The 18,311-nt window shown below is 46.4% G+C and overlaps 1 protein-coding gene across 1 annotated transcript in view; it reads right to left on the bottom strand.

The window, feature by feature from the left end:
- Nucleotides 1–18,311, bottom strand: part of MYO1H (myosin IH) — a 50,592-nt gene that overhangs the window by 6,538 nt on the left and 25,743 nt on the right. The window contains exons 16-23 of the mRNA XM_014787042.2: nt 14,503–14,583; nt 13,718–13,823; nt 12,874–12,991; nt 8,454–8,567; nt 5,142–5,218; nt 3,160–3,228; nt 1,259–1,343; nt 422–581 (exon numbers count right to left, since the gene is read on the bottom strand). Of these exons, the coding sequence (XP_014642528.2) occupies nt 422–581; nt 1,259–1,343; nt 3,160–3,228; nt 5,142–5,218; nt 8,454–8,567; nt 12,874–12,991; nt 13,718–13,823; nt 14,503–14,583 (810 nt within the window). The remainder of the gene's footprint in view (nt 1–421; nt 582–1,258; nt 1,344–3,159; nt 3,229–5,141; nt 5,219–8,453; nt 8,568–12,873; nt 12,992–13,717; nt 13,824–14,502; nt 14,584–18,311) is intronic.

Below are 18,311 nucleotides of genomic sequence, written 5' to 3'. Positions count from 1 at the left end.
ACTCAAAAGTGCTTTATGGGGGCTAGCCCAGTGGCGTAGTGCTTAAGTTCATGTGCTCCGCTTCGGTGGCCCAGGGTTTGCAGGCCTGGATCCCAGGTGCAGACCTACACACCGCTCATCAGCCATGCTGTGGCAGCGTCCCGCATACAAAATAGGGGAAGATTAGCACAGATGTTAGCTCAGCAACAATCTTCCTCACCAAAAAAAAAAAAAAAAAAGTGCCTTATGAAAACAGACCTCCATTGACTTTATAATTCTAATGAGAATATTACGAATTCAGAGGAGTGAAATTTCTTGTGCGACACCCTTGCAAGGAAGTGCTTTGCTAAGGCAGCTCTTTTGGGCCAAGGGAGGCAGCACGGACAAACAAGTCCATCAGTGCCTGAGCTGCTTGCAACACGAGTCCCAGTTTAGTCCTTACATTTTCCAAAATGCCGGGAGGCGTCAGCCAGCTCTTGTCCAAGACGTTCTTTGGGACGTGATACCGAAGATTCAAGATGTAATTCTTCCGCACGAACACAATAAACTCCTCGTTGTCAGCACAAACGGGCTCGTTGCGATGGATGAATCCCCCTATGAACCTAAACAGGAAAGTGTTTTGTTTGTTTTCTGGCCCATTTCTTCACTGGGACTTGTGTTCTCTCCCCTTTGTTTGATTCAGAGGAGGCCAAAATGGTAGAGATTATTTAGATGGTCATGTAGGCCAGATGCCAGTACTGTAGCCCACAGGCCAAGTCTGCCCCGAAGATATGTTCTATTTCACCCACACTGTTTTTTGTTTTGTTTTTAGTATCTTTAATTAGTTGCCAACAACAACAAAGAAAATTGAGAGGTATTACGTAAAAGCCAGATTTCGAGTTTTCCTGGAAAAATCAGAAGATATGGCAACACTGGCTAAAGTGGAGTAGTGACTGTTCCTCTGAGATGGACTGATCCTTCCAGTTTGCTGCAGTCCCCACCGTACCTTATTGTCTTATCCCAGCTCACGAGACTCACTCACTTTACCCACCTGGCATCAGAAGGCATTTAACTTTGACTTTTGGACTGGGCTAAGAGAGCCTATAAATGTATTGAGTTGTGATCACCATCAAATTAGGGAGCTCAGAAGGAAGAGATGGAACTGAATGCCTAAGGGTTGACATCCTGAAGGGAAGATTACCTTTCTACACAAAGCCAAGAAACGCAACCAAGTCCACGACCACTCTCTGCAGCGCAACAGCACTTAGGGACCTCTCCTCCCTCGTCCCCAAGAACTTACTTTCTGATAATCTGCACAGCCCACTTTCTCCTTTTGGCCTCCTTCCGAGCCAGGGCTCCCCGCCAGTAGGCTTCAAGTTTGATGGCTGAAAGAGGTGACTGCTGGCATTAGAAGGTGAGCACAATCATATTTAAATACCAAAGGCTTTTTCAGAATCATTCTTCTACTCCACAAACATCTGGATGCCCACCACGCACTCCACTAGCTCCAGAGATGGAAAATCAGATGAATGTCATCAGTTCCTACTTGGGGGTGCTCAGACAGACAACTGAACCAGGGCGACAGAGGAACACAGAGGGTGCCTGGGAAGCTTCAGTGAAGCCCTGAAATTACACGAGGGCGTCAGTTTCCCAAGGTCTTTTGAGGGACAAGATTGGCCCTTGTGATGGTACAGATTAGTCTTTCCACTGCATTTGCCGTGTCTCACCCAGTGTTTACTTTGATTTAGTTGTCTATATTTAGAAATTGTGATACATACACAAATTGGGACACACAAAAATTGGATTTCTGGTTTGTTCTCCCACTTTTAAATGCTTTTCGGATTTTTTTCAGTTATTCAGATTTTTTTAATTCTTTTCTTTAATCCCTCTTAGCAGCATTGTTTCTGTTATAAAAACAAACAATTAGAAACAACCCTAATGTCCATCAACAGAATGGCTGAATTGTGGTGTACTCATATAGCACGGGGGTCAGCAAACTGCAGCCTGTCGGCCGACCGCCTGTTTTTGTAAATTAAGTTTTATTGCAACACTGCTATGCCCATTCATTTATGTATTTCCCTAAAGCTACTTTTATGCTACCATGGCAGTTGAGTAGCTGCAACAGAAACCATATGATCCACAAGTCTAAAATATTTACTATCTGGCCCTTTAAGAAAAAGTTGCTGACCTCTGATATAGTGGAATACTATGCAGCTATGAAAAATGAATAACTAAATCTACCCCTCAGAGTGCAAAAATGTCACAAAAAATACAAACAGTCTAATTTTATTAAGTTCAAAACAGGACAGCATGTAAATATATTATTTAGTGATGCATCCATAAATGGTATGAAAATTAATAAAGGGAAACCACACTAAAATGGAGTCAGGAGACCAGATGGGGAAGCTCTCATGCAATACCATGGTTGTCAATTACAGGAAGGACTGTCAGTTACAGACCCCAACAGAAGAATCTTCAACAGGAAAGACTCATCAATTACAGGTCCCAACAGGAACAGATGTGCATTGCATCTCCTGAAATTGACTACTCTGGCAACTCACCAATGAGAAACTATCACTCTTGCTTTCCACCAACGGACTTTTGTTCTAAACAACCCAACTTCTTCCTTTTCTCTATAAAATAATGTTCCTCTCCTTTGTTTGCTGGACTTGCCTATGGCTTCTGCTATAGCTGGCTTGTCCCGAATTGCAATTCCTCTGCTATTCCCGAATAAACCTATCTTGCTGGTAAAGTAACTGACTATTTTATTTTTAAGGTCAAAAATGGTAAAACTATAGAGAAAAACAAGGGAATGATAAATACAAAATTCAGAAGAGTGGTTACTTCCAAGAATTGTGTGTGTGTTGGGTGCGGTGTTGAGAGATGATTTGGGGAAGGACAGAGGGCAGGGGCTCATGGTGTTAGTAACCTTTTTAAAAAAATATTCTTTAAACATGCATATGTTGTGGATCAAATAAAACATGTCTGTGGAACATACATAAACCACTATGTTATAATCTCCAGTCAATAGAGTAAAAATGAGAAGGGACCCCAGAACTGGACCCCACGGCCACCAAGGTTTCAAGGATGGGCAGGGGAGAGAATGGGCCAAGGAGCCTGTGTCTCCAGGAGCCACGTGGATGAGAGGGAAACTGCAGAGTTCTGGCTCACTGCACACTGGGAAGTTTGTTTAATTCTTACCTGCTTGTTTTTTTTTCACGTATGCTCTCCTTTCTAGGCAGCCTTTGTATATGGCTTGGATTCTCGCAACTTAAAATAGAACAAAAGTTTGGTGAAATGGCTTTCATTTGTGCATCTTTGTGGTTGTGACCTTGAGAGGGGATGTCAGAAGTGGCCCTGAGGGCACGCAGCGTAGAGTGACAGAGGAAGCCAAGCAGCTGGGCAGAAATGGGGCGGTTACATTAGCTTGTTTGCCAGAAGCTGTCCAGTAACTCGAGCTTCCTTCCTTCCTTCCTCCTTCCTTCTCCCAGAGTAAGGAACAGAGCCAGTGGTAAGAGCCCCCATCTGGAGGGTCTGCTGGCCCCTGGTTCCGTGTGAGGCATTATATTTCATCCTCACCCCCACCCAGATAGGCGGGCATCAGCACATTTTACAAATGGGCGCGCAGGCTCGGGTGGTGAAGACACTTCCCGGGCGTGAGGCAGAGGAGGAGCATGAACCCAGGGCTGCGGGACCACACACACACTTGCCCTGAAGCTTCTCCATTCTCCGTCCACCCCCTCTACCCGGTGACTGAGGTCCCACCACAGGCCCAGCTCCTCGAGGGTCCCGCACACCAGCAGCATCACATCCCCTGGGAGCTGGTTAGAAACGCTGGCTCAGGCCCCCGCAGCCAGCACCTGCCCATTAACCAGATCCCCAGGGATTGGTGCCCACTGCTGCAGGGGTCAGAAAATGAGACAACCCAGCACAGTGGCTAGGAGCCCAGGCCCTGAAGCCAGACAGACCCACATTCAAACCCCAGCTCTGGTGCTCACTAGCTGCGTGGCCTCCAGCAAGTTATCAACATGTCTGGGACCGAGAGTACAGCGGAGATGATATCACTCCATAGGTCTGTTCTAAGAATACAATGAGATCATGAGTGCAAAGGACTTAGCCTGCACCTGGCACACGGCAAGCACCCAGATTCCTCAAGCAGAGTCCTTCTCCACAGACCAGTTTACATTTCAAAGGAGAAGCCTCTCTCCCCCGAGGAGTTTTGATTTTTTATTTTTTGCCTCCCCCTCATCTAACTTTCCTTATTTGCCATTCACAACAAACACCCTGGCTATATAGGCTTTGAAGCTGTACCTTCCAACATCAGATACTTAAACAAATGAAAATTTTTTAACTCTTCATTTAAGCAGGATGGACTCTCGAGGATTTAGGTCCTGGTGTGGCACATGGAAGTTGGGTCTAGACTAGAACTGAGGCAGCCCTACAGCATTCAAGGTTCCATGTGCATCCATGACTGCCCTCCAGACACTCATTAAGGCATCAGTTTGAGACAGGAACCAGCCTAACAAGACAGGGCCATCTGCAAGGCCCCTGGCCTAACAAGGTAAGGCCCCTAACCAATTGGCAAGCTAGGAGAATCAGATAGAGACCACCAAGATCCACATTCCACAGCCTCGGGACTTTCCCGGGCTTACGCATGCGCCTTAGCACCCAGGAGTCCACTGAAGGTGACCCTAGCTCCATTACCATAGTAAAAATCACACCCAGGGGTGGAGAGCTAGCATGCTAATGATACATGCATCACGTGTAGTGGCATGTCGAACAACAGCGCAGGCGCAAGGAAAACCCCACCTCTACATGCCATGACAAGGCACTCCTCCCCAGCCTTTGCCTAATAAAACCCCACAATCCTGCTCCCTAACGAGCCAATCACCTGCCCCTTTCCTTTCCGCACCAGCTCCCTTGTGCCTCTCTTGGGCACAAGCTAATAAACTTTTACTTTTCTACTCCCGTTTGTTGTCTCTCTTGATTTCTTTCCTGGGGGACAAGAACCCAATGCACTGGTAACAAATTCACTTGTATCTTATCATAATCCCATACCTTGTTCCTGGTTTCCAAAAGCTTCTAACATTACATCAAACACCCATGTTTAAGATGTATCCCAGGCTAAGCTAATTCATTTCACATTCTATTGAAATCAGGGCAGAAAAAAAAAAAAATCATACCTAATTGATGTTTACTAAATTCAAAGGCATCTTCAGTAGCAAACAGAGTTCTGGGGAAACGAATGAATATTTTGGTTCTAGAAGTGAAAAAAAAGGATGTTTTAATTATTAATCGGTCAGATACCATCTGTATTGATTTGAACAGTGTCCCCCCCCAAATTTACATCCACTCAGAACCTCAGAATGTGATTTTATTTGGAAATAGGGTCTTTGCCGATGTACTCAAGGTAAGCATCCAGATGAAATCATACTGAATTTAGGGTGGGCCCTAAATCCAATGAGTGTCCTTAGACAGAAAAGGAGACACAAGAGAGGGACAGGGAAGAAGGCCATATGAAGACAGAGGCAGAGACTGGAGTGATGTGGCTGAAGGGGACACCTACTCTGGGTCCTTCTGGCTGGGCTACAAGTTAAATTGACATGAGACTGAATAGCAGGAGAAAATCAAACAAAGCTTTATAACATGTATACATGGGAGAGACCTGGGAAAACTGAGTAACTTGACAAAATGGCAGAGGTTCTCATCTTAACTACTATCTTCAGCTAAAGACAAAGGAGGATGTTGGGGGTGGGGGAGTCAGTTATGGGAGATTACCAGAAAAGCACAGTAAACAAGAGTATGAGGTCATCCCCCCTTCTTCCCGGTACAGAGAGGGAGGTACCTTTACAAATGGAGATTTCCCTTACAAACGTAAATGTTTGGTAAACAGAACTTTGATAAGAATGGGCTTAGCAAGGACCCTCCCAGTCTATCCACACCCAGAGTTATCTATGGTGATGGCCTGCCCTGGGGCCAGGCCTTCTATCTTAAATCCTTTTAGGCAGCTAGTAGGGAGGAGAGGTCAAAGTTTCTTTCAGCCTTGATTGTCTTCAGCTTGAAATAATCCGAATACCAGAGTGGCACATCTTGGGGCCACCTGCCCTGAACCGCATCATGGTGACAAGCCAAGGAATGTCAGGAACCACTGGAAGCCAGAAGAGGCAAGGAAGCATCGTCCCACAGAGCCTTCAGAGGGAGCACGGCCCTGCTGACACCTTGATTTTGGACTTCTAGCCTCCAGAACAGTGAGGGAATCAATTTCAGTTGTTGGAAGCACAGCCAATCTGCAGTAATTTGTTACGCAGCCCTGGGAAACTAAGGCACCATCCTAATCCAAAGTTACTTCCCTGGGCTTTAAAACATGATGACAAAGAATACGGGTCTAAGTTTAAAAGACGATCCCATCAGCCAGAATATATAAATTATAAATACTGATCTCACATTGCCTGCTCCACTCACCCACCCACCCTCTGAGGGAAACTTCCCAGGGCAGCCACTGGGGGCAGCAGTGCATCACGCCACGTGGTCCCACTTCCGCATCCCAGGTTGTGGAACCAGAGACAGACACCACCTCTGACCTCCCTGAGGATGTGCTAAGCCTGATTCCCCTCAGGGATCTGGCTTGGAAAAGTACCTGCTTCTTGGAGCAGGGCCCAGAACAGAAGTGTAAGGATGGGGAGGAGCCAGAGTGGCCACAGAGGGCTACCTACGTGTGAGAATTAGGAGCTGGCAGGGAAAGCCCATTGACAGAATCCAAGGCAGACATCCCTGAAGCTGGGCTCTGCGGCCTGGGAATGGCACCTCTACATACTGGGGCACGATCCTTGCAACCAAATCACCCCTGACCACAATGACTAATGGAATAGACTAAAATCTTCCCGGGTCCTGCCTCACAGCGTTCAACATGTACGTGTCTTGCTCACGGAGGACGACGACTCTGCAGCAATGACACGCAGGGTTCCAGAGGAGCTTCTACGTCATCTAAGTCCTAATATCCCCTCTGGGAGGTCCTGCGTAGATTCGAACAGGGAAGGCTCAAGTGGGGCCGGCCTGGTGGCGCAGCGGTCAAGTTCACGTATTCTGCTTCTGTGGCCCAGGGTTCACTGGTTTGGATCCTGGGCACGGACCTACTCACCGCGCATCAAGCCATGCTGTGGTGGTGTCCCATATAGCAGAGCTACAACTCTACAACTATGAGACACAACTATATACTGGAGAAAAGAAGAAAAAGAGGAGGATTGGCAATAGATGTTAGCACAGGGCCAATCCTCCTCAAAAAAAAAAATAATAATAAACTCAAGCAGACAAGAGTTAGGGGCTCCACCCTAGTTCCCTCCTCATTTTGCAAAGAGGCTCATCCCAGCCCCCAGTCAGGTTTAGAACACAGGGCTCCTTTATAACTTAATCTCCTCCCATAGGCAGCAATATTGCCCTTCTAACCATTTAGAGCTTGTGATATTGTGATTTGTAATAAGGAATATATATTTGGTCTCTGTCAGTTCCTGTCTCACAGCTCCCAAAACCCTTGTAATTTCCTGTGATTAGAGCAATAGGGACATCTTTTGATATGAATTTTAGTTTTTGTTCCTGAAATAGCTTCAAAGTGATAGAGGTGAAATGGGTCTTTTGTTATTCAGAACAAACCCCTTTCAACCACACCACACCTGGGTTTATGCTAATGAGGTGATGTTTGAAAAGCCCCTAGATAACCCGAGGGTGCGAGCTGGTTGCCAGGGGAACCCATCTTGAGATTAGAGGGTTGGAACTTGCAGCCCCACTTCCGGGGAGGGGAGAAGGGCTGGAGGTTGAATTGATAACCAATGGTCAATGATTTTATCAATCATGCCTACGTAATGAAGCCTCTATAAAAACCCAAAAAGGATGTAGTTTGGAGATTTTCTGGGGGTGCCTGAAGAGGGCACGGGAGCTCCGTGCCCCTTCCCACATACCGTGCCCTATCCATCTCTTCCATCTGGTTGTTCCCAAGTTATATCCTCTTGTAATAAACAGGCAATCCAGTAAGTAAAATGTTTCTCTGAGTTCTGTGAGCTGCTCTAGCAAATTAATCGAACCTAAGGAGCGGGTCGTGGGAACCTCCAATTTATAGCTGGTCAGTCAGAAGCACAGGTGACAACTTGGATTTGCAACTGGCATCTGAAGTGGCCAGTGGCGGGGAGGGGGCAGTCTTGTGGGACTGAGCCCTTAACCTGTGGGATCTGATGCTGTCTCCAGGCGGACAGTGTCAGAACTGAGTTACATTGTAGGACCCTCCAGCTGGGGTGAGAGTGTGGAGGGTTCTGAGCGTGAGGCAAGTATTAAGAGGAGAGGAGACACACAGGAGAGTTTTTTCTTTACAGAGCTGCGTTTAAATTGAGTGGATAGACGTATCTGCTTGTAAATCTGTGTAAATTCCTGAAAAATTACTTCTCAGGCTCTAGGTGGATACAGATCAATGCCCAAAACATTCTGACGGCCATTTCCCTGCCACCTACCTCCCTAACTTGTACTCCTCGGGTTTGTAGCCGATGTACTTGATCAGCCGCTCGACGCCCTCTGCTGGAGGCCCCTGCCAGTGTGGCCAGGTGTCTGGGCACAAAGACTTGTACCTAGAGAGAAAGGAGAGGAACATCTAGAAAGCCGTGGACAATACACTAGCCCCCCAGGGGCCAGCTCCTCTCTGCTGTGGTATGCCAGCCACTCAGCATACTGTAGGAGACTCATCCCACCAATTGCCTTGAATTCAACAATATACACTTGGCAAGAAACAAAAAAAGAGAGAAACTTAATAGGGTGGGAGGTTTGGCCTGTCGTCATAGAACAATGACATCATCAGACAACTCAGTTCCACTCCTAGGTTTGTATGCAAGAGACAGGAAACATATGTCCATGAAAAAGCTTATACACGAATGTTCACAGCGTCATTATTCATAATAGGCAAGAGGTGGAAACAACCCAAATGTCCATCAATGAACAAACGAACGGATAAACAAATGTGGTCCAGCACAGGAATATGGTTGGCAAGTGACGGGTTTTTCCACAGTAATTTGAACCTCAGTGCTGATTAAGAACCTGATTCCAGCATAAATGGGGTCATCATGAGCTTGAAATGAGATAATCCACGGAAAGTATTTGGCACCGTCTAAGACTTCAAAAAATGTTAGCCATGGCATTCCTATTATGCTTCTTTCCCTTAGCATAGTCATTATATGGTTTGCGTTATTTTAAAATCAAATTTTAAACTGTTAAAAACATGTTTCTTTTCCTGGGACTACACTTTACGAGCAAGTCCATTAAAGGCATCGCAATGGACTGAATCTTTGTGTCCTCCCAAATTCATATGTTGCAGTCCTGACCCCCAAGGTGATGGTGTTAGGAGGTGGGGCCTTCAGGAGGTGAGGAGGTCATGAGGGTGGAGGCCTCATGGTTGGGATTAGTGCCCTAATAAAAGGGACTGCAGAGGGATCCCTCGCCCTCTTTCCACCATGTGAGGATACGAAAAGATGGCAGTCTGCAACCCGGAGAGGGTTCTCACCAGAACCTGACTGTGCTGGCACCCTGACCTTGGACTTCCAGCCTCCAGAACTGTGAGAAATACATTTCTGTTGTTTATAAGCCACCCAGCCTGTGTATTTTGTTATAGCAGCTTGAACAGACTAAGGCAGGCATTAAGTGTCACATGTTATTCCCCGACTACCTCCCTCTATCTAGCCACATACACAAAGGCACAGATTCATGCCAACCCCAGGGAATGCAGTGCAGCCTCAGGCCCTGTCCAGTCCATGCCCATCACTAGCACATCCCATCAAAGCTGCCCAAATTTGGGCTAGACAGACACAGAGGGAATGGGGAGATGCCTTAATTGCCCACAGAGTGGAGGGACTAGTAACTCTGTCCCTTTCAACTCTGGTACAGTTAAAGCAGTGCCAGGCAGGGTGCACACATTCGGGCATCTCCAGCCCAGTCCCATGGACCTCTCCTGCCTCTTTCCCAGGCCAATGACCTGCAGCCATGCTGGCCTCCCAGCAGGTCCTCGAGCCTGCTCACTTCCCACCGCCAGGCTCTCCTGCCTGGACTGCTGTCCCCACAAATATCCTCATGGCTCCCTGCCTCACTCGGAGAGACCCTCTCGGGCCACCTTACCTAAAGAAGAAACCACCACTCTTTCTCCTTACCCGGATTCATTTTCCTCCAAAGAATGTATCCGCACCTCACCTCCTGTATCTCCTTGTTATCGCCGGTCTCCCCCACTAGAAAGTAAACTCCATGCGGGCAGGGATGGGGGTCTGTCCTGCCCTCCGCTGTTACGGCAGCACCTAGGACAGCGCTGGTATAGAGCAGGCGGTCACTGGTATTTATTCAAAGAACAAATGAGCCTCAGACAGCAGCAAATTAGAAAAAAGACGTATGAAGTTAAAAAAAAAAAAAAGGCAGGAAGATGGGAACATCAAGTTTGCATATGTCTGGGGGCTGGGGTGGGCAGTGGCTGCTACTTCCTGCCATCTTCACCAGAAGTCAGATTCAGAAAAATGGAGGTGATAAGCGTGAATGAATGACAAATAGCTGATGAGCAAGAATGGTGTGCAAAGGAGGTATGTCAAAACAATAACAGTTGGCAAACAGGCTGGCAGTTCCTCAATTAAACATTGAGTTCTCACATGACCCAGTAATCTACTCCTAGGAATACACCCAAAGAAATGAAAACATACGTCCACACAGAAACTTTACATGAATGTTCCTAGCTGCAATATTCATGCCAGCCCAACATGGAAACAACCCAAATGCTCATCAACTGATGAATGGATAAACAAAATGTGGTCCATCTATACAATGGAATATTATTCAGCCATAAAAAGGAAAGAAGTACTGACACACAGATGAACATTGAAAACATCATGCTGAGTGAAAGAAGCCAGACACAAAAGTCTACATATTATATGACCCCCTTTTGTGTGAAATGTCCAGAATAGTGAAATCTATAGAGACGGAAAGTAGATTAGTGGTTGCTTAGGGCTGGGGCAGAGGTGGTAAGGAGATAGACGGCTTATAGCTAATGGCTACAAGGTATCCTTTCGAGGTGATGAAAATGTTCTAAAATGGACTGTGCTTGCACATCTCTGGGATACTAAAAACCATTGACACTTTAAGTGGGTGAATCATATGGTATGTGAATATCTCAATAAAGCTGTTTAAAAAGAAAACCATGGCTATGCATTGGCAGTGTCATCCAAAAATGGTGACAGATGAAAGAAAAAAGGAGAGGGGACAAAGAGGAAAGCGGTGTTACAATCAGCCTCCAACACTAGTTTGCTTGGGGATCCCGCATTTCTTCATCCCTGCCTTCCAGTGCGGACACCTGCGATGGCGTTTCATGGTGTGAGGACTGGGGATGAAAATGCCTATCCAAGTGTACCTACAGTGTAGAGTAAAGCCAGGCAGAAGTCCCCAAGCTGGGGTCCTGAGCCCCCCTAGGGAGCCTTCAAAGGTAGTATTTGGGATGGAATTGTCTGTAAGTCTTTTCACTGTTTCTGAAACCCAAAGACAATTATGCCATTTCTCAAGATAGGACCACACAGGTCAATAAAATCCTAAGTGTGTTTAGGCGACATTGTATCAACTCAGAAGGTTAATGCTGATCATGCTGATCAGAGGTTTAGATCAGCAGGTAGATAAATGCTTAAAATAACAACAGTGAGGAAATGCATTATTACTTAATAAATGCATATAAGTAGATATCAATTGTCAAGACACGAGGCTCATGGGAGAAAAACAAGCACGATCCTTGGTAGAGAAAGATCTGTGATCACTAAATTAGGGGCTAAAAATAAGAGCACAAGAAAATGTTGACGTTTCAGAGTGTAGGATCTTGATGTAAGCTGCAAAATGCAAGGAATTAGATAAAAAATGTAAGCTTCTGCATGTGATTTTTTTTTCACTTGAGGAAGATCAGCCCTGTGCTAACATCCATGCCCATCTTCCTCTACTTTGTATGTGGGACGCCTCCCACAGCATGGCCTGATGAGTGGTGTGTAGGTCCGCGCCCAGGATCCGAACCCACAAACCCCCCGGCCACTGAAGCGAAGCGTGCAAACTTAACCACTACACCACCGGGCTGGCCCCTATATGATTTTTATAATTATAAAGTTGTACTTCAAAAGAAGCCTAATATTAAGTTGAAATACAAAATCACCAATATTCAACCATTTTGACCTACAAAAATGACCATTTTATTATGCTTCTCTTGAGAGTGTGAGAATGTGTTATTTCGGCAACAAAAATTCACACAAATTAGCACAAATTCACATGCAGCACACGACCAATGGAATATTGGTGCACGAGCAATTTGGGCGATGGCAGTGGTGGTGGTGGGGTATATCATTAAATCCTATGAACTCCTTTAGAGCAGACAATTTAGTCTCCATGTTACAGATAATGAAATAGGTCACAGCTAGAAGAGATAGAATGGGCATTCCGACCCAAGTCTGTGCGATTCCAACGCCCACGTTCCCACCATCACATCCAGTTCTCTTGACAGCCCATGAGGACAAGGGGATCACTCCCAGACTGACCTCACTAAACCAGCACCTCCCATCACCATGGTAAGAGTCTCCCCAGCTAAGTACAGACCCAGCGGCGCACTGCCCAGGTCCACCCCCTGGTGGCAGGTCTATGCACTCAGCCCTGTGCTTCCTCCATTCCAGGTAGTAATTAAGGGCTTAGTGAAATTAAGGGAAGGTGTAAATAGTTGGCTTTCTAGTCCCTGAAAGGTTAGTGTTTATCACTGTCACAGCTACAGCAGTTAAGAACCAAACCGAGTTCCCCGGGGCGTGGCCTTTTATTCATTGCCACACCCAGAGACTCGCACATAGTAGGTGTTTGACTTTACAGGCTTCAGATCAACAAAACAAACCTCACCTCTGCAGGAAATGCTCGTACTTCCGCCGGTATGCAAAGCCAGCCCGTCTCACCCGCAGGTGCTCCATCAGCCCCAGGTACTTGACCTGGTGTCTTATGAGGAAGTCATCGAACTTGCCTTTGGAAACACAGAGGGAGAGTAAAGGACCCTGTGGCTCTGTTCCAACCAAGACAGCCCAGAGGCTGCATGCTGATGATCTGTGGGCTGGGTCTGGCCACAGACATGTTTTGTCAGGCCCTACATGTGTTTCTTTTAATGCAGGGATTTTACAGGAAAATCTAGATTTCTGGTTTCTCCTGAAAAACCATGAGATCTGGCCATTCTGGGCCCAGAGTCTCACATGGCAACAACTGGCTGGAAGGAAGTAGGCCTGCCTTTTAGACAAGGTGTGCCCTCTCCAGTTTGCCACAGTCCCCTCCACTCCCTATTGCCTTACACCCAGTCTGCTTCGCTCATTTGCTCTTCCTGCGTGGCCTCTGGTAAGCCTTTGTACTTTGTTACAGATCGGGGCATGAGCTTAGAAAATACTCAAGTCATAGACTGTTTTGAATGATTGTTCACTGGCTGGAGAGAAGCAACATTGTTTCCCCTCACCTCTGATGCCTGCCTGGCTCAGCTGTTGCTCCTGAAACTGGCCAAGCTCTGAGCAATGCTCACTCAGGACCACCAAAGGAAGCCCCTGCCTATCCATTTACCTTCTGTTATTTAAATACCAAAGCAATTCATGTACAGAAGACAAGAAGCAAGCCTGTGGTGGTTTTTAGGATTTTAACCCACTGCCATCTTGGTTTTCCTCCAGCCTTATTTCCCTGAGTTCAGTGTTCAGAACGATTCACAACTCACTGGGTTCTTTCCTCTCATTGGGCTTGATGCAACGGATGTATGAAGGTTCCTTGGAGATGAGAATTTCCAGAAGGCTGCTCAGGCTGTTTTTAAATTGAGTCCCCACCTGCAGAGAGAGAGAATGAGCTAAGCAGACATTGCTGTTCCCAACTAATACAGAGAAGGTTGGTTAGGGCACAAAACTCCAGCCCTTTAGACCCAAACTCTCGACAGACTGTCCTACCTGTTACCTGTTATGGACTATTTTGCTCATTAAGAGAAGGCTTTGGATGTCCTGGCCCGAGAAGCCCAAGCTTGGTCTGGTCAAGCGAAAGCTGGACAAGCATCTGTCCAGGATGCTTCTCTCACCCAGCAAGTACGCAGTGAGCACCTCGTAGGAGCCAGCATCGCCGTTGAGCCAGTCACCTTCCACCACCTTCCCCCGTTTCCTTGTTACCAAGCTTCCTTCATGTCACTCGCGCTGCTGTAAGTTCTTTCCTTATTTGATGGTATTTCCCTATATCCTTTCCCACTAGACTGTAAGCCCCTTGAGGACAGGGGCCTTGTTTGTTATTGCTAACTTCCCTGTGCCCAGGAGAGTGTCTGACACACAGGAGGTGCTCCATGAATGTCTGCAAATGAATGCACTGGACCTCTTGGAAAGTACATATGTAGTAGAGCCTGCCAGAGAGTGATACTTCCAGAAAAGGGGAGGACAGCTTACAAAGTGTAGCTAACCGGAGGTGACCACCCTCTGGGGGATTGCACCCTCTTTCCACTTTTGCACAGGCATTGTTCCCTCTCACCGTTGGCGGCCTCCTCCGGTTTTCTAACTCGGCCACGAGGAAGCATTCCTTCAGGATGCTGTTTTTGGACCTGCACAGCACCTGTAAGTAAAGAGAAATGAGCAGCACATTCACTGCTTCAGAACTCACTAAGAGGTCTTCAGGAAAGCTCATGTTAGTGTGCACGATGGACCAGAGCCATTTGCTTCAGGAGCGCTTGAAGAAGAGGGGAAAAAACACAATCAAACGTGGAAGGAAACGTTCAGATACTATATCCACTGCTCCGTCTACTTGGTGAAGCCGTCTGATTGTTTTTCCTCTGATGTGTTGAAGCAATAATTGTTCCTAGTCCAGCCCCGCTGCTACAGAATAAACTGGCTCTTTAAGAATGATCTCTAAGATATGGTGTTAAGTGAAAAAAGCAAGATACAGGATTGCATGCATTGTGTGTTATTATTGTGCAAAGAGAAAAGAAAAAGGAGGAGATACACCCACACACACACACACACACACACACACACACACCCTGGTCTGTACCATCCCTGGAAAGATACACAATGAACTGGTTAGAGCGGTTGGCTCTCAGAAGAGACACTTAACAACATGGGGACAATGACACCAGCTTTTGTACTGTTTGATCTGTTTCCCTTTGTGTACATATTTTCAAAATAATCTATATTTTTTAAAAATTTAATTGGACAAGAATTTTTCCTTCTACCCATGCAATAGAATATTACTCAGCCTTAAAAAGGAAAAAAATTCTGATACACGCTACAACATGGGTGAACCTTGAGGACCTTATGCTAAGTGAAATAGTTAGTCACAAAGAGACAAATACCATATGATTCTGCTTATATGAGGTCCCTAGAGTAGTAAAATTCATATAGAGAGATAGTAGATGGTGGTTGCCAGGGGGTGGGGAGGAGGGGGAATGGGGAGTTGTTGTTTAATGGGTACAGAGTTTCAGTTTTACAAGATGAAAAGAATTCTGGAGATCAACTGCACAACAATGAAAGTGGTGAATAGCTAGCCATTAATGTTTAGGTAGCTAGTGACTAAAGTTTTACTAAAGTTTTTTTTTTTTAAAGGAAGATTGGCCCTGAGCTAACATCTGTTGCCAATCTTCCTCTTTTTCTCCCCAAAGCCCCAGTACATAGTTGTAGGTCGTTCTAGTTCTTCCATGTGGGACACCGCCTCAATGAGCGGTAAGTAGGTCTGCGCCCAGGATCAGAACCAGTGAACCCTGGGTCTGAGCTAACATCTGTTGCCAATCTTCCTCTTTTTCTCCCCAAAGCCCCAGTACATAGTTGTAGGTCCTTCTAGTTCTTCCATGTGGGACACCGCCTCAATGACCGGTAAGTAGGTCTGCGCCCAGGATCAGAACCAGTGAACTCTGGGCCGCTGAAGTAGAGCGTGAGAACTTAACTTCTATGCCACTGGGCCGGCCCCATACTAAAGTTTTTTTTTTTAAAGGATAATTTTATTCTACTCTTTTTTTTTCCCCCCCAAAGCCCCAGTAGATAGTTGTACATCATAGTTGCACATCCTTCTAGTTGCTGTATGTGGGATGTGGCCTCAGCATGGCCGGAGAAGCGGTGCGGTGCATCGGTGCGTGCCCGGGATCCGAACCAGGGCCGCCAGCAGCAGAGCGTGCGCACCCAACCGCTAAGCCACTGGGCCAGCCCTCCCATACTAAAGTTTTTATTTGCAGCTTTTAGTGGTTCACCCACCCACTGTTAACTGTGCTGCTCAGGCAATATATTACCCAACTCCCACCAGGTTCCTATAGATGACACCTCCCTGGTGCCTGGGTCACCATGGTAATGGATGCTTGAGTCGTTTTTCAGAAATTAGGCATGGACCCCTGTCCAGTTTAGGCCAGTTAAGACCACCAACCCACCCACTGGGGCTGCGCACGTGCCCGATAAGTGAACTCCTGATGTCAGGGAACTGAAGGCTCCACCCTCAGATCATGCCTGCACCGCCATTTTGTGAACATGTGTCCTGTGAAGAGGCATGAAGTTTGACTTCACCTGTGCAGATCATCAAACTACCTTATTCCTCCTTGCCCCCAATCATCTATCCACATGCTTCAGACCACCTTGCCCCCTTCGCCATAAATGTCCCTAATCCCCATTTTCGGAGAGGTGGATTTGAGACTCTTCTCCCATCTCCTCGCTTGGCTGCCTTGTGATGAAAATCCTTTCTCTGCTGCAACCTCGTCATTTTGGTGCTTGGTTTTCTGGGCAAATCGAACGGGTAAAATGAACCTGGTTTGGTAACAACAGTGTGAACGTACTTAACACTACTGAACTGCACACTTACAAATGGTTGAGATGGTAAATTTTATGTTATGTATGTATATTTTACCACAAATAAATATTATTTTTAATAAACAAATTCTTTCTTGTTTAACTCATCTCACTTCCAAATTTATAGTGGATGGGGCTGGCCCCGTGGTCAAGTGGTTAATGTTCCACACGCTCCACTTCGGCAGCCTGGGTTTGCGGGTTTGAATCCTGGGTGTGGACCTCATCAGCCATGCTGTGGTGGGATCCCATATACAAAATAGAGGAAGATGGGCACAGATGTTAGCTCAGGGCTAATCTTCCTCAAGCAAAAAAGAGGAAGATTGCCAAGGGATGTTAGCTCAAGGCAAATCTTCCTCATCAAAAAATAAAAATTAAATTTACAGTGGCTTGAAAGAGTAATTTGCCAATCGTCCACCGGAAGGAGACAGGAGAGGAAAAAATTAGAAAGGATCCATCTCAAAGTCAAAAAAAGTGCAAGGAGCTTCAGCCCTGGTTGGTGAAGCCAGAGACTCAGAGATTTTTCCTGTGGGAAGCACCCTCCACGGATGGGTGTGTGAAGGGAATGGCAAGGCTGAAGAGGGGAGAGCCAGGAGAGGAATTCTATCTTCCATTTGTCAGCCAGGCCCATCCACTCCTGTGTCATTCACGGCGACTCCGAGAGGAAGGCACCATCAGGCCCACGTCACCAATGGGAAATCTGCCACGAGACCCCCAGCCGGGAAGGAGTCAGGCTGGGACTCAGACCCAGAGAGCATGAACCCAGAGCAGAGACCCAAAGCCAGGAGTTGCTTATCCACCCTGAATCCTGGGCGTCCCAGTCCCAGAAGTGGTAGAGAAAGATGGGGAAGGGCAGAAAACACTCCTGAGATGAACCGTGTTCGCTCTGAAAATGTCTCCTTTAGGACATTAGATTTAAGCTTTTTACAAACCAAGCTAATTAAATAAAATCCAACTTTGTACAAAACAGTCAACTATTTCAATACAGAATAAAGGCTTTAAAAACCCAAGATTTCTCTGATCAGTGAGGTGTACGGAAGGAGATTGGGAATTTCATTGGCAGCCCCAGGGGCTAATCCTGGCTTCAGCCCCACTCCTCGATGTGACCTTGAGCAAGTCATGATCTCTCCAGGTCTCCGTTTCCTCATCCTCAGCTCATGTTCCCCAGTATATTCCCACTGCACCAGGACAAAATCTCTACTTCTCCCTGGGGACCGCACCCTGCTGAGGTCTCAGCAGCCTCTCCTATCAGTACCTCTCAATGAACACACACTGAGCTCCTCTTGGCCTCAGGGCCTTTGCACATGCTGCTCCCTCTACCTGGAGTAATCCCTGATCTTTCCACGGCCAAGATCATTCTCATTCAGGTTTCAGTTTAAAGTCACCTCCAAGGGGTATTTTCTCTGATCCTCTAAACTAAATTAAAAATATTCCCCTCAATCACGGTTCCTTGCTTATTTTCTTCATAACAACTCTCACTAATGGATAACTTATTTGTGTATATATTTATTCTTGCCCACT

This window comes from Ceratotherium simum, chromosome 35 (genome assembly GCF_057802395.1).
Source record: "Ceratotherium simum simum isolate JZ-2026a chromosome 35, ASM5780239v1, whole genome shotgun sequence".
Classification (NCBI taxonomy): domain Eukaryota; kingdom Metazoa; phylum Chordata; class Mammalia; order Perissodactyla; family Rhinocerotidae; genus Ceratotherium; species Ceratotherium simum.
The sequence above is the reverse complement of the archived record's forward strand: the minus strand, read 5'-3'. Positions and strand labels throughout refer to the sequence as shown.